Here is a 16596-nt window from a genome sequence, read left to right as displayed (position 1 = left end):
ACGCTTTGCAATGTTGCCATTCCTTTTCACCACACTTTAAAGATGTTAAGGGAGTGATGAAATGTTCCAGGGGTCATATTGTCCCTTTCTTCCTGCAAACAAGTCTTAAGGTGTGCAACAGTACGGGGTCTCCGATTGAGTTTCAAAATGCGCCAAATATTCTCTATTGTAGCCAAGTCTGCTGGTCTGCACGCAGGCCAGACCAGCACCCCACCCTCTTCTTCCGCAGCCATGCCTTTGTAATGTGTGCACAATGTGGTTTTCATTGTCTTGTTGAAATATGCATGGACGTCCCTGGAAAAGATGTCATCTTGAAGGGAGCAGATACTGCTCCAAAATCTCTATGTACCCTTCGGTATTAATGGTGCCATCACAGAAGTGTAAGTAGCCTTTAACAAGGGCACTGACACAACCCCATACCATGACAGACCCTGGCTTTTGGGCTTCTTGCTGGTAAAAGTCTGGATTGTCCTTTTCATCTTTGGTCTGGAGTACACAGCGTCCACTTCTTCCAAAAAATACCTAAAATACTGACTCGTCTGACCACAGTACACGTTTCCACTGTGCTATGGTCCATCCCAGATCCCTTCGAGTCCAGAGAAGTCAACAGCGCTTCTGGATAGGTAAACATAAGGCTTTCTTTTGACACAGTAAAGTTTTAACTGGCATTTGTGGATGTAACTACGTATTGTAGTGCTTGACTAAGGTTTGCCAAAGTAATCCTGAGCACATGTGGATATATTGCTTATAGATAAATGACGGTTCTTGATGCAGTGTCGTCCGAGGGATCCCCGGCCCATCTTTGCTCCTAAAGGACTGGGCCTTTCCTGGATGCTGCTTTTGTACCAAGTCATGATTACAATCACCTGTTGACATCACCTATTTCAAATGACAATCCTTTTTTTAATCATTCGACCTGATAACCTGCCCTAAATTGCCCCCGTCCCAACCTTTTGGGAATGTGTTGCATGGCAGGAATGGATGTATATTTACAAATAAAATGAAGTTGACCAGACAAAACATAAAATATCTTATGTTCATACTGTCTGCAATAAAATACAAGTCATATTAAATTAAGAAATCATTGCTGTCTTTTTTTTTTAATTGCATTTTCCATACCGTCCCAACCTTTTTTTGAGTTGGGGTTGTACAAATATATTTGCGATTTCTCAAGGCAGCTCACCTTTGGATCCAGCAGGTAATTGTAAGGCATAAAAATGATATCTGCTTGCTGCTTTAAGGTACGTGAAAGATAGTAAGGACAGGCCCTGGGGGAAAAAAAGAGCAAAAGAAAAAGGACTTATTATCCCTGAAGCAATACAACAAAGCTGCAGCGCAAGGACATTACACCAAAATATCATTCCTAAGGCAGTAACAGTAGTATTTACATGGATGGAAAACTAAAGCCGTTTTCTGACAGGCACTCCAGAGGACGTCGACAAAAAACAAAATCAAAGACCCCCCCCCCCCCCCCAAAAAAAAGAGCTTCAGTATCTGTGTTCGCCTCCAGTCTGACCTGCTCTCGCTTTATGTTTTAATATTTCGCCAACTAAAATATATATTTTTAAGCTATTAGGCTGCAGCTATATGTTTTTATTTATTTCAAAATAGGGTACTTCTTATTTCATACATTTTCCACAAATATGGGGAGGACTCAAATAGCCCTACAAAGTTCTGTGTTTAATTTATTTCAAAGTAGGCCGACACTTGCCTGTGTATTTTGTTTGTTTGTTATTTTGTTGCTTGTCTGTTTGAGTAGCTGGCTGAAAGCAAAGAAGTAGTAGGCTTACCTTTTATTGGTAACCTAACTGTTACGGTTCATTGTTTCTGAAATAAGAGGCCTGACTGCTATGTTCACAGCAAACTTGAAAAAAATTAAGCCATGGTTTAACTGCACTATACGTAGGCTGAGTCCTTGTTTACCTGAAATGTGCACTTTATAATTTTATTTTGTACCGCCCTGTTTGGCAATGTTGTTTTTCAATAAAAAAAAGTATGGAAAAAAAATAAATGAAGGGATATTTAGAATAGATAAAAATTTGCGATTAATTGCGATTAATTTTGAGTTAACTATGACATAAATGCGATAAATCGCGATTAAATATTGTTATCGTATGACAGCACTAGATGAAATCAATAAGTCATGCTCTCAAACTGAAAGATCACCCTCTTAAATTTTAAACCCGATATTAATCAGGTTAAAATCTGATCTGGAGACTATCAGGATATGAAACACTTTTTAATATTTGGTGTAAAAGAGCTGACAAATTTGCTGGGGAAACCTATAAGTCAGTGAACACGAGTAGATAAATCTCACCTCTGTTTGTTGCCATATTTGACCAAGTCTTCCACATCAAGGATAGAGTTCGCCAAGTCTTTGTCAGTGCTCTTCTCTAAAGAAGAAAAACATACATATAATGTGCACAGGGTCACAAGCAGCATTTAATAACAGGTGCTATATCATGACTAGATGCTCTTCACACATATTGCATATAGCCTGATAAACATTTAGACAGGTCAGATTTTCCATAATACATTTTGATAAATAATAATATTTGTGACTGTCAGTTTGTTCGATACAGTCTGCTTTTAGACATGACCTCCGGAGGATGTCCGCAGACTTTCTCACAGGTTATCCTTTCACACATGAACAATGCAGCAGGAGCTTCTTTGCTCAGACGCGTTCACAACAACACAGAAATGTTTCAATGTGTTCAGGTGAGTGGTGATGCAAAGTATAAATTCTGCTGCAGATATCACATGTTTTTGTTTTCAGCACATCCACACCAGCTCTGATCATCAAAAGCTCTCTTGACATTTTCGTCAGTGTCTTCTATGTGTATGACAATGAGTGATTTCTCTTTTTGTTTTTTCATTTTTGCGTCTGTCCCATGTTAGTCTGTCCACTCGCAGTGAATCCTGCGGAGGATCTCCTGCTGTGTTCTCACATCAGATCATTTGCACATTCTGCAGAGTTGTTATTAGGGGACTGGCATGAGAAACTCAGCTGAAAGGCTCTAAATTACTCTCAATCCCAGTTCAGTAGCTGTCCTAAAGCAGCTTTAGAGCTTCCATTTCAGACCTCACAGACATCGAGTGTTTAAAGCTCTTATAAGTGTGAAACCATTACCATCAACATTATTGTAGTAGACACATGATCTGGTGGAGACTTTTCCTCTGCACATATGGACCTGAAAGAATCATACAAATTGTATTAAAACTGTGAAGACTGGTTCAGTTTGCACCAATTGTTGTGTCTTATCTTCTGCGTCTTAAGTAGCAGCACATGCTAACACAGTACAGACTGTGGAATCAGGACATTCATACAGAGCAAACAGTCACAATTTAAAAAATTAGTTCTAAATATAAAATAGACTTTATGTCTGAATCTTTAAGACAGTTCATCTGACGTGGCAACAAGAACAAAGCAGAGGTGTAAATTACCTTAACATGGTTGCTCTCTTGACGCATCACTTCCTGGTTGATACATAGCTGCTCTCTTGACCCCAGCACGCACACCTTTGGCCTAAAATAGACAAATGGGTACAGTGATATACATACTGAGAGCTCAGCTTGTCTGTGATGCACCAGAATCAGAAAAATATACTGCACAGAGAATAGGCCACATTAAAGCCTTTAAATCAATGTCAAACATTTTAAAGGTTGACTGGTTATATACATGTAAAACTTCCAAATCATAGTGGGATCCTGATTTTCATTGTTTAAATGGAAATACTAAAATGACATGAAAAACACATGCTATGTAAAGAAAAGAACATTTCTTCCATCTTGTTATGACTGGTAAAACAGTTTACCTGTATGAAGTGTTCTTTAACTCATTCATGACCTGTGCCAGCTGAGAATGTGTCCTGGATGCGTAAATGATCTTTGGGACATCAGTGTAGTAGGCTGGGACATAATGACATATTAATTATACGCTTTGTTTCAGAGTTACATGAATCAATAGTTTAAATGCCAAATGTACACATCTACAGAAAACTGTTGACCACAGACATCAGAGGTCGTGGAATCAACTCATCTGAAATCAGTTGTTTGGTTGACATGGTGATATTAAGAGCTTCGTTTATAGAGTGAGAGATGGATTCAGAATTCAGAATCCTTTCGAGAACGTATGTTTACCAGCCAAAAACTGTAACTCATAGTCTTTGCAGATAGGGCTGAGCTGTTTTTAAAACATTCTGCTAGTTTGTATGGACTTAAGCTGAGTTAAAGCACAATTAAGCATTTGGGAACTCTATAACAATGCTTAGGGTGGGAAGCTTGGAAATGATTTCATTGCACTTGAAGGGCATTGGGTTAAAGGAGATTTCCCAAAGATTTAACATTCCAAGAGATACCATTGGGAGCATTATAAGGGAGTTTAAAACTTATGGCACAGCTGCAAACCTGCATAACACATATCTGTGGGAAAAAGACCACCATTTCATCAATTACCCTCACCACTCTTGATCTAGAGGAAAATCAAAGGTCGACATGAATATGCCAGGAGAAATTTGGATAGTACTGCAGAATTTTGAGAGACAGTTTTATGGACTGATGAAACTAAACTGGGACTGTTTGGACACACAGACCAGCGGTATGTATGTCGTGACAAAGGCCAGGCTTATGGCCAGAAGAATATACCATCCTTGCTGTCAAGCATAAAGCTGGGTCACTGGGGAGGTTCTTCTGCATTCAATTGAGAATTAGAACCTTAGTCATCATTGGACTGTCCAGCAAGACAATCATCCTGAGCACACCTCCAGGTAAACCAAAGCTTGGTTAAGAAATAGATCCTGGAATGTCCTGGGATCTTGACTACGAGGCGAGTTCAACATACCCATGATATCTTTCCAAAATCCGAGTGTAGGAGCCAAATTAACCTTTATGTTGACTCTTATGCTATCTTTCTTTATTAGTAGGTGCATGTGTGTGTATGTAAGAATGAATGAGTGACACTATGTCCGTAGGTGTTTTACCCCCACCTAGATGACACCTGAGGGACCTGAGAGGCTGAAGGTGGAGCCCAAGGGGAAAAGGCATAAGGAGCCAGCAGCCAGAGCATCTGGGTGTGGCTGAGGAAGGCAACAGATTTTTGACCGTGTGCTGTGACGTTTGCCAGGAGAACTGTGCCCTACGAACGACTCTTTAGTTTAATATCTTTAAGTTTATTTCCACCAACTTGTAATCCACCTTTCTGCAATAAACGGTCAAAGGGACCAACTGGACTCACCTCTACTCCTCATCTTTTCTACACCCGTCAGAACTAAAACCGAGCTCAGCCACCAGTGGTAGTAAAATAGAAATTCCTGGTGAAACGGGTGAAACCCAGGTTTTCCTCATCAAGATCTGAGTGCGTTCACATAAAAGAGACAGGGTTTACTACATATGACCAATCACAGACATGGAAAAGTGAACTGGCAGCAGAGCCTCATATTTAACAACAAGGATCAAACTGTTATACTGGAAACACAGCTGATAAATGCAGGAAGGACAGCTGGTCAAATAAAGTTGTGAATTTGTAAGGTGACATTTGGGAAAAGAATATTACGTGACCAGGACATAATAACGCGTGGGAACAAGATAAATAACTCGGGACCATGAGATATGAATCTGTTCTTTACTAACAAGACCTGCAGAACTGAAGAAGCCTTTGGACGAGAGATGAAAGGTTTCACTGAATCACATGAAGTCGTCTAATGAGCTTTAGTTTAACACACACTGTCTGCACTGACTCTGAGGACACACTGTGGTGGAAATGTTTGCAATTACTAGTCAATACAAACCTATGGACCTATTTTCATGTGCCATGACTGTGCACTTGGTATTTAGGTGACAGGATGTGCATCAGGAAACAGGGAGAGATTGAGATGTACTGGGTGTGTTGGCGGCGGAGATCGACTTAACCACCCAGACGCTGTTTTGAACTTCCCTTATCAATTCAATATTTACAGTCTGTAGTACTGGGACCACGTTGCTCCTACATGTCATGTTGGTTATGTTGGGCTCCAGCAGCTGACACAGGTTTAATATTCCCTCTGATGAGAATCTATATTTTATACAGGTTGATGTTGTATTTCAAACCTAAAGTTACCATGATAACCACAAATCCTACTTCATAGTACAGGCTTTTGGAGTGATCTTCTTAGTCCCTGGATTTAAATCCCATTGAAAATCTTTGGTGAGATATATAGAAAGCAGTTGCTGCACAGAAGCTATAAAACATCACTGACTATATACTGTATATATTTATTTTTGTTGTTGTGTAATGTAGCTTTTTTCATTTATTTTCATTAACCTTGATTCACAATGTCTCTTGAGGTGAGGTGGTTTAATATTTCCGATGGCAATTGTAGTTTAGTTACTTAGACAAACTTTTCTAGTAACCACCACACTCGAAATGAAAGCGCGTTACTGTCAAATGTGACTAAAATATAAGGATCCTTACATACTGTATGTTATGCACTCTGGGAAAAACACTATATTTAGCTAACATATGACATCAGATTTCTTAAAAATCACAAATATTGTGTAAAGATCCTGTAAGGGGTTGACCGCAGTGTGAACCTAATAGTAATCAGAGGGACCGAGCCACTGGTACACTTTAAAGCTGTGAGTTGATATGAACATACTTGGTGTGTCACCGTCTGTGGCAGCCGATCCCCAGGATGACAGCGGTGTGTTTGGGAACATCTCCCCATCCATCTTCTGTGCTATCTTGCGGGCAGAGATGGTGTCCTTGAAGTGCTCCCTCCAGGCCAAGGTGGCACACAGCAGACACAAGGTTTTACCAGTGCCCGTGGGACTCTCCAGAGCCCCGTTCTGCTTCTGCAACAAACAGGCACACGTGACCACTGGATGAATCTTGGAGAGAGCTCCGCCAAAGCACAGATTTCTTTCTGTAATATTCACAGATTTACTATCACATGATAGAACAAGGTCTGTGATTCTCCCCAAATTCATAATTCTGCTACTTTCAGAGAAGTGTTGATCCGCCGAGCTGCTGTTATTGATATAAAATACAGAAAATACAGAGCTTTAATGGTCAAGCGGACCCTTTGCTCTGATGTGTGTTGTGCTGGAAGTTTATTATTGTAGTATAATAACTACACACACATCATAAAACGTTACGTACATAATAGGACATACTACATGATGAGCTACTAACTTCCGACAGAGGAGATTTTGACCATCTGATCAACTGTCTGTCTATCTTACTGTTTGTCTGTCTGTCTATCTGACTGACTCTGTTTATCAATCTGTCTGTCTGTCTGTCTGTCTGTCTGTCTGTCTGTCTGTCTGTCTGTCTGTCTGTCTGTCTGTCTGTCTGTCTGTCTGTCTGACTGTCTGACTGTCTGTCTGACTGTCTGTCTGTCTGTCTGTCTGTCTGTCTGTCTGTCTGTCTGTCTGTCCGACTGACCGACCGACCGACTGAATGTCTGTCTGTCTGTCTGTCTGTCTGTCTGTCTGTCTGTCTGTCTGTCTGTCTGTCTGTCTGTCTGTCTGTCTGTCTGTCTGTCTGTCTGTCTGTCTGTCTGACTGACTGACTGTCTGTCTGTCCAGCTGACTGTCTGTTTGTCTATCTATCTATCTATCTGACTGTTTGTCTATTTGACTGGCTGTCGGTCTGTCTATCTCTTGACCGTCTACCTGTCTGCCTGTGTGTCTATCTCATTGTCTGTCTGTCTGTTGACCGTCTATCTGACTGACTATCTGACTGCCTGTCTTTCCGGCTGACTGGCCGTCTGACTGTGTGTGTCCAGCTGGTCACCATGACAGCAGCTGGTCAGGTGTAGAAGAGCAGCCTCACAGTATTGTGGTGTAGTTGTTGTCATTAGCAGATGCTGAATTCTTACCGTCTGAAGACATTCAATCACTTTGTCCATGTAGACCTTCTGACAGTCGTATGGCGGGAAGGGGAAATTCACTGTGACTCCATTCACAGTCAGGGTCGGCATCTCGAGTCTCCAACTAACGCTTCACTAACAGGGAACAGTCCCCGCAGGTCACATTCAAATGAACACACTGATACATACAGCTTGTTTCGGACGAAACGAAACTCTTCACGTCACAAACTAGATCAGGACTAAACCCTCACGTCACAAACACGATCAGGACCAAACTCTTCACGTCACAAACACATGAGACATAAAGACTCAACTTGGCGCCAGCTTTCCCGTCTCAGCTCAGTGCGCATGCGCGTTGTATCATCGTCCCTGTGCTGCGTTCAAGTGCAGGCGGAGAGCAGAGAGACGGTGCAGCAAACGGATGTGGCGCCATAATAATTTAAGGCTGCTGCATTTGCTCATAGAGTAACTAATCTTTCCCCATGACCTGTTTCTAGCAAATCTAACCCTAACCCTAACCCTATTAAAAACGGGTTATCACGCAAATTAAACAACAACCTTTATCATTTCCCATATTGCTTTTATTTGAATAATTAAAATTCATCAGTTTCTGATGTGGTTAGCATGATATATCCCTATGGGTAAATATGTTCTTTCCAGTAAAAGGAGAATTTCTAAGCCCTAATTATTTTAAATGATTTACTTCACTGTTTAAAAAAAAATGCACTGTGCAAGGAACTTCTATAAGGATGTATTTTTTGTATTTATGTCACCCTTCTGGAGTTTCAGTTTGTGAAGGTCTTTAATAATTACTGTGTTAAAAATTGTACGATGTTAAAACATAAATAATACAGATAAGATGAGAAGGAAAAAAATATCTAAGCAATGTTGTCGAAAAGGCTTCTTAGCAAATTAGACAGGTTTGTTGTTCTTAATAGTTTATTGATTGAATCATAGAATGTCAGAAGTTCAGTTTAAATCAAGAAAGTGAAGAAATTTGGCTTTGTGCATATGACATGAGCCCAAAAGAGATATCGTTTCCATAAAGACATAATTTCACTGTCTTACGACACTATTTAATAAATAAGACCACAAGCCTCTGTAATAGAGACTGATAATTTATGTGTCCCCAAGAGTAACAAGTAGAGCAAAATGTCTCTGGAATGTGTCCATGTTTAAATTAAGTGAGAAAAGGACTCAACCTAGAGGATCACAAAGGGGAAACATCTGGACTAAAATTGTGAATTAATTAACAGCATGGGCAGTATCTGTGCACAACTTTGATATACATTTATTGAACTTTATCAGGGACAAAAGATGACAACTGATTGTAGAAAACATCCTCTTCCATTGATGTTAGGACTTTGGATGTGGTCTTTGAAAAAATGTCATTTATTTCCACCTGGGGAGTGGAAGGTCTTCAGTCCTTCTTTTCTCTGTGGTCTTGAAGAGAGACCATTTGAGAAATTCAAATTTTACAACCCGAGTTGTTGTAATAATATGGTTGTTTGTTTCATTTTATAAATTTGCTTTTTTTTCTGTGTGAGGTAACATACATAGAGAATACCTTTGTCAAGGCAATATTATTCCATCATAGAAGAAATACAACAATTATGTTCTTTATTAATTCAATAATGATTCCAAATTAATCTTATGTAAATTGATCAACTGACCTCACAAGTAATCAGTGTCACATCAGGCCTGGGAGACTGGTTGATGTTAAGGTGCCTCCGGTGCCTGTCAGTAAGGGCCCAGAAGCCGTAGTGTGGAATGACACACATTTACAAAAATATATTTTCATCAGACTAGATACTAAATTTAGTTTTGACCACATCTTTGTTTAATATTACTTGCTTTTGACTTTATACGGCAGCATACATACAAAATGTACCACTGTTAATCACTTTGTAAGGTAGATTTTGAAAGATGCTCTACAAAGTTTATCATTACATAATTATTATAAATTGAATACTTTGTGTTCTTTGTTTCATAGGTGATTGATTTAAGTCAATTTATATAGCTTTGCTCCGTTTAAACTGAATATCTGTTTGCTAACTGTTTAACGTGTTTCTCCTCCCATCCCCAACTGTGCTCCAATGTGGCAAAGATGGATTCATAAATTGTTCAAAAAACAGAAGTTGAAACTCATCAATGTTAAACATGATCGTGGACACAATCAGGGGATCACTGTGAAATTACATAGGGGCTGTAACAACTCACGCCTCCACAGCAGTAGCAGAATGTGGACCTTGCATCTTTACTACTGTAACAAAACAGTTTTTTCCTTTTCACAATTAACATTATATCAAATGTTAACCACTAAATATTATTTAAGTGAATATAAGGGCCTAGTGTATATTTAAAAAAATATTTTATATTAAACCAAACTGCAAGTGTGCCATGACTATTTTTGTCCAATTATGTTAAAAATGTTAATAGTCAAAGGACAGCTTACTAAGCTTGAGATAATGAATATTTAAAGGGCTGGGAATCTGGTATTTTTATATATAGATCACAATGCACTAGGAACAGTTTATTAGTTGGTATCAAACAATTCATTTAAAATGTATCTTTAATAAATGATTAGGACAACAATCAAAATATTTGTTCAAGAAATCATTGTCCACACAACAATTACACAACTCAATACCTAATATCATTTATTATAGTGTAATACAATAATCATGAAACACAGAAGGTGGATGATAGAGATAAAGACATCCTACTCCTCTCCAGAAGACGGTAGAATGATCTTGTTAGGGTCGTAATAGTTCTCATCTATGAGAGGAAGACCCTCCTGTTCTCTCTGCTGGATCACACGCTCAGCCTCCCTTCTGGCCCACTGCCGCATTCTGGAACAGTCACACAGGAGATACAGTCAGGGAGTGGAGGGAGTGAGAAGGACAGAAAAGGAAACTTGTACATCTTTTATTTTCAGCCACTGCGTTAACTGGCAGGCCAATTACAACAGAATAATGCCAAGTCAATCTGCTTCATCAGTGGTTTGAAAACAATGAGCTGAAAAAAGAAAAATCTAAGTGGAGATTACCTGTACCATAACAATAATAATTTGAATGTATATAGTTCTTTTCAAGGAACTCAAGTCTGCCATTACATGTTTATTCTATATTATGTTAGTCTGCTCTGAAATCTTTACAGTCAGGGGATATCCAAAAACACAACAAGAAAAGCATGAGATCTTTCCTCTGTCCTGAGAGGAAACCATGACTCAGCAGAGCCGTCACCACCAACACCGTTGCTTGTTGGTAAATATAACAGCAAATATGTTAAGACAATGATTGGGGGACTCACCCATGGTCTGGTAAATAGTGGATAAATGCTGATCCGATCACAAGAGTCAGTGAGATGCCAAAGAAGAAGGCCACCCTCATGTTCCACTCATCCACCACAGGATCACTGGAGAAGCCATGGTAATCTGGATTCTGACAAAAAACAGAGCAACGCATATCAGCAGCTGTATAGTGTGACACTTGTGGAAAAAAAGGTTTTATTTTCAGATGGCAGGTGGATTTTTGGATAACAATGTTAATGTGTGTCATGACTACCACCAGCTAGGGAAACTTTTGGTACTGACATGCTGCAGCTTTCATATTCACTTAATGAGGAAATAAGACACACGCTATCACAGACTGACTGTTGCACTCTGCATCCTCCTGACCTCCCTCACAAACTCTGCTGGGAGAGAATAATACATAATGACAATGAAAATGATGCCTTAATATAGTTTCCCCTTGAATCAAATACACAGACACTTCTACTGAGAAGTACCACAAACACTATCTGTGTAGTTTTTATTTGACATGTGATATAGATTAAACACAGCTAAATGAAGTCAAAATCAAACACCTTATTATCAGGAAAAGGCAATCATTTACAACGGAGACAAGATCACTTCCAATGGTGGTAGCTGCAAGTCAGCCTGTGCAGGTTGTGTGCCCATGATATAAGCATCAGTGAGGCAGTCCATCTAGAGGCCTGATGACTTTCCTGCAGTTCCACACATTGAGACTCAAACAAGGCCACCCCTAAGAGGGCTGATGACCAGTATATACACAAGAACTGCGGTGACTAATGCGTTGTATTGAATTGCTGTATTTTTTCACTTTCCTCCTCCAAACATGTATGACTGTCGGGACATCATTGGCTCAAACAGTGCAGCAAGTCCACCCACAGATAAGGTTCATTCTAAGTCTGTCTTGGAAATCTATCACAACAAGGTTATTAGTTTGTCTTCATTTACCGCTTGTTTCCAGAAAGGGCTATTATCAAACACACACTGAACTCCAGTTAACTTCCTGGAATCAGGGGAAGTGCGTGTGTACATGTGAAGGGATCATCTCGCCTATTATTTCAGCCATTTGACTAAACAGTAACAGCTACAGAGATATAACCAAAGCTGGGTAAGCATTGTGTACATGTCAGCCTGTGTCCCATACACTTCATGGAGAGAGCCGTGGACTCACCTTGACGTACTGGCTGACCTCACCGTGTCCACCCTGGTCAACCGTGGGGTGCAGCTCCGTCATAGCGGGAGAACCGGCGGCACCGCTCGGTTTGGACTGAGAGACAAACCTTGCCGGCGGACGAGCAAGTAACCGGGGTAGAGCGGGGCCGAGCCGTAACAGTCGGGTCAACATTATGGCTGTTTGTGGAGACTGTGCTTGACCCGGAAGCGGAAAAACAACCTTTTACTCCGCTTCTTCTAAATCTCCTATAGGTTGAACGGAGCGTTACTGCCACCGCGAGGTAAATTACGGAAATGCACCCAGTAGACCCAGCATGGTTAATACTGGTGGTCATCCAAGTGGATTATTTTGTAAAAAAAAAAATTAGAAACGTTAGAACATCCACATTGATTTGCTTGGATTTTAAAATTAACATATTGAAAATGACCACTTACAAGAAAATTCTTCTTTAAATCATTTTCAAAAAACTTTTTCAATAAAAATTGTAAATTTTTAAGAACCAACCCGAGATTCAGTATATTTCTGACAGAATTATCACTTTATTTAAATTGTTTGAAACTGATAAAATCAAGAAAACCCTATTATCATATTCATGTGTCAGTAGGGTCAGTTAATCTCCAGACAGAAGATAAAGTATTTTTAATTCAGTTTCATTTTATTTACTTGTTTTAAAGAAATTGTATTTTTGAATTGTCTCATTTAGGATTTTTGCATATTTATGTATATTTAACTTTTGCTTTATCTTACATTATTGTAAATGATTTTGCGTGTTGAATTTGTATTTGCAATACAAAAAAAAAAATCATGTCAGAACATGACTCTTAGATCCCATAAATCCACATATTATTATAGTGTAATGGTGTATGAGAGACTCCAGACAAAAATCCAGTCTTTTGACTGTATATGGAGTCTTCCAAACTGGACATATTTACCACCTTTTGAGTTTTTATGAAAACTGAAGGCTACCACAGGTTCTCTTTCATTTTTGGAGGGAGAGGGTGAGGTGAGCGGTATTCAGCTGCAACATGCAACTTCAGCACTAGATGTCACTAAATTCTACACACTGAACCTTTAAATAATCTGTGTTTTAGCGACGCCACACCTATACGATTGTCACTGTCACTGCAGTGTGTTGTGCCAAGTTAAACTTGACTGTAATACTGAAAGCAGTAGTGAAACAAGTGCTGGCATGTAACCACATTGAAATTCCCATAGTTAAATTCATGGTCCAAAGGATCTCTGATTTTGGCGTTGTTAAGCTTGAATTGGTAAATGGACTGAATTTATGTAGGTTTGTTAATTGTAACAACCACCCAACACAGGTCACATTCATAGTGCTCCTGTATCACATCCCATTGATACAATTATGACGCAGCTAACAGTTGCCTCATATTATGTGGGATGTAGTGAACATCGCACACTCTAGAAACCATTTGCAGAGACCTAGAGAGTGTGTACATGTTGGTTGAACAGCGGCCACTGTGGCTACAATTGTAGTTATTGGATTATGGGAAATGTATATGTTTGACTGATTCAAAATTTCTGTGGTATTTTTTTCTTTACAAATGCCAGTCTACTCTAAGAGTTTGCTGAAGCCAAGGGTAAATCTAATGTCAAGCCAACACAACAAACAAGTATACAGCTGTGGCCAAAGGTTTTGAGAATGACACAAGTATTGGTTTTCACAAAGTGTGCTGCTTCAGTGTTGATAGATCCTTTTGTCAGATGTTACTATGTTATACTAAAGTATATTACAAGCATTTCATAAGTGTCAAAGGCATTTATTGACAATTACATTAAGTTTATGCAAAGAGTCATTATTTGCAGTGTTGACCCTTCTTTTTCAGACTTCTGCAATTCGCCCTGGCATGCTGTCAATTAACTTCTGGGCCACATCCTGAGTGATGGCAGCCCATTCTTGTACAATCAATGCTTTGTTTGTACAAGTTTGTACAAACAAAGCATTGATTGTACAAGTTTGTCAGAATTTGTGGGTTTTTGTTTGTCCACCCGCCTCTTGAGAATTGACCACAAGTTCTGAATGGGATTAAGGTCTGGGGAGTTTCCTGGCCAACATTTCAGTGTTTTCTTCCCCGAGCCACTTAGTTATCACTTCTGCCTCATGGCCAGGTGCTCCATCATGCTGGAAAAGGCATTGTTCATCACCAAACTGTTTCTGGATGGTTGGGAGAAGTGGTTCTCGGAGGATGTTTTGGTACCATTCTTTATTCATGGATGTGTTCTTAGGCAAAATTGTGAGTGAGCCCACTCCTTTGGCTGAGAAGCAACCCCTCACATGAATGTTCTCAGGTTGCTTTACTGTTGGCATAACACAGGACTGATGGTAACGGTCACCTTTTCTTCTCCAGACAAGCTTTTTTCCGGATGCCCCAAACAATCGGAAAGGGGATCATCAGAGAAAATGACTTTACCCCAGTCCTCAGAAGTCCAAACTACTATTCAATCCTCATTTTCTAACCCCAAAAAACTCTTCTCCATCTTTTCCAACCTCCTCGACCCCCCCAGTCTCCCTCCTCACTCCTCCCTTCTACCAAGCCACTTTGTCAACTACTTTACAAAAAAGATTGATGACATACGATCTTCTTTTTCTGATCCTCCTTCTAGAACCACACTTCCATCAACTTCATCTTCATCCCCTTCGCTCTCCTCTTTCACCCCTCTGTCTCCCAATCAAGTTCTGACCTTGATAACCTCTGCCCGCCCGACCACCTGCCCCCTTGACCCCATCCCTTCTCACATTCTCCAGTCTATTGCTCCTGACCTTCTTCCTTTTCTTACTCATCTTATCAACACTTCCCTCTCAAATGGCTGTTTCCCTAATTCTCTGAAGGAGGCAAGAGTAAATCCTCTCCTGAAGAAACCCACCCTCGACCCGTCTGCAGTAAATAACTACAGACCTGTCTCTCTTCTTCCCTTTGTTTCCAAAACTCTCGAGCGAGCGATCTTTAATCAACTCTCCTCCTATCTGAACCACAACAATCTTCTTGACCCTCGCCAGTCTGGTTTCAAGGCAGGTCACTCAACTGAGACTGCCCTCCTTGCTGTCTCTGAGCAGCTTCACACTGCTAGAGCAGATTCTCTCTCCTCTGTCCTTATCCTTCTAGACCTCTCTGCTGCATTTGACACAGTGAACCACCAGATCCTGATCTCATCCCTTCAGGACCTGGGTATCTCAGGCTCTGCTCTCTCCCTGCTCTCTTCCTACCTCAATGAACGCACTTATCGGGTAACTTGGAGAGGATCTGTTTCTGAACCTCGTCCTCTCACTACTGGGGTCCCTCAAGGTTCGGTCCTGGGTCCTCTCCTCTTTTCTTTGTACACCAACACTCTCGGCTCTGTCATTCACTCACATGGCTTTTCCTACCATAGCTATGCTGATGACACCCAACTAATCCTGTCTTTTCCCCGATCAGAAACACAGGTAGCAGCACGAATCTCTGCCTGTCTGACTGACATCTCTCAGTGGATGACCGCTCACCACCTGAAGATTAACCTTGACAAGACTGAACTACTCTTCCTTCCAGGGACAAACTCTCCCACCCATGACCTGACTATTAACTTTGACAACTCCGTACTGACCCCCACTCAGACTGCTAGGAACCTGGGTGTGACACTCGACTGCCAACTCTCCCTTTCTGCCAACATTACTGCGGTCCTGTAGATTCATGCTTTACAACATCCGGAGAATACGCCCCCTTCTCACTCAGAAGGCGGTGCAGGTTCTGGTCCAGGCCCTGGTCATCTCACGCCTCGACTACTGTAACTCCCTCCTGGCAGGTCTACCTGCTACTGCCATCCGACCTTTGCAGCTCATCCAGAATGCAGCAGCTCGACTGGTTTTTAACCAACCTAAATTCACTCGCACTACTCCGCTCCTCCGCTCCCTACACTGGCTACCAGTGGCTGCCCGCATCCGGTTCAAAACACTAGTACTCGCATACCATGCTGTAAACAGATCAGGTCCAGTTTACATCCAGGACATGGTCAAACACTACACACCAGCACGTTCACTCCGCTCTGCTTCAGCTAAACGACTCATTGCTCCTTCACTGCGAGCTAAACACTCATCAAAATCACGACTGTTTGCTGTCCTAGCTCCTAAATGGTGGAATGAGCTCCCACTCGACATCCGGACATCTGAAAGTTTACACATCTTTCGCCGAAAACTAAAAACACACCTCTTCCGACTGTACCTTGAATAAAAAAAATAAAAAAATAAAAAAAAACACTTACCACTTTTG

The 16596-nt window shown here is 40.6% G+C and overlaps 2 protein-coding genes across 2 annotated transcripts in view; both read right to left on the bottom strand.

The window, feature by feature from the left end:
* Window positions 1-8135, bottom strand: part of rtel1 (regulator of telomere elongation helicase 1) — a 30235-nt gene extending 22100 nt beyond the window's left edge. Inside the window, exons 1-7 of the mRNA XM_061073947.1 lie at window positions 7857-8135; window positions 6633-6828; window positions 3816-3909; window positions 3445-3526; window positions 3131-3191; window positions 2318-2393; window positions 1184-1268 (exon numbers count right to left, since the gene is read on the bottom strand). Of these exons, the coding sequence (XP_060929930.1) occupies window positions 1184-1268; window positions 2318-2393; window positions 3131-3191; window positions 3445-3526; window positions 3816-3909; window positions 6633-6828; window positions 7857-7958 (696 nt within the window). The 5' untranslated portion in view covers window positions 7959-8135. The remainder of the gene's footprint in view (window positions 1-1183; window positions 1269-2317; window positions 2394-3130; window positions 3192-3444; window positions 3527-3815; window positions 3910-6632; window positions 6829-7856) is intronic.
* A 2346-nt stretch (window positions 8136-10481) lies between these two features.
* On the bottom strand, window positions 10482-12552 carry ndufb11 (NADH:ubiquinone oxidoreductase subunit B11). The gene is made up of 3 exons (XM_061073946.1): window positions 12332-12552; window positions 11160-11290; window positions 10482-10699 (listed from the first exon to the last, which is right to left on the bottom strand). The coding sequence occupies exons 1-3, from the start codon at window positions 12503-12505 to the stop codon at window positions 10570-10572; spliced, it is 435 nt and encodes a 144-aa protein (XP_060929929.1). The 5' UTR covers window positions 12506-12552; the 3' UTR covers window positions 10482-10569.
* Between the last annotated feature and the right edge of the window lie 4044 nt (window positions 12553-16596).

The sequence above is a fragment of the Limanda limanda genome, chromosome 7 (assembly GCF_963576545.1).
Source record: "Limanda limanda chromosome 7, fLimLim1.1, whole genome shotgun sequence".
NCBI lineage: Eukaryota > Metazoa > Chordata > Actinopteri > Pleuronectiformes > Pleuronectidae > Limanda > Limanda limanda.
The sequence above is the reverse complement of the archived record's forward strand: the minus strand, read 5'-3'. Positions and strand labels throughout refer to the sequence as shown.

What these genes read in the sequence shown, in the direction of transcription:
- ndufb11 (XM_061073946.1), bottom strand. Translation starts at nt 12,505, where the DNA reads ATGTTGACCCGACTGTTACGGCTCGGCCCCGCTCTACCCCGGTTACTT. An exon ending in AGGTCAGCCAGTACGTCAAG is followed by an intron (nt 11,291 to 12,331) that starts GTGAGTCCACGG and finishes GTTTTTTGTCAG; the next exon opens with AATCCAGATTACCATGGCTT. An exon ending in CACTATTTACCAGACCATGG is followed by an intron (nt 10,700 to 11,159) that starts GTGAGTCCCCCA and finishes TGACTGTTCCAG; the next exon opens with AATGCGGCAGTGGGCCAGAA.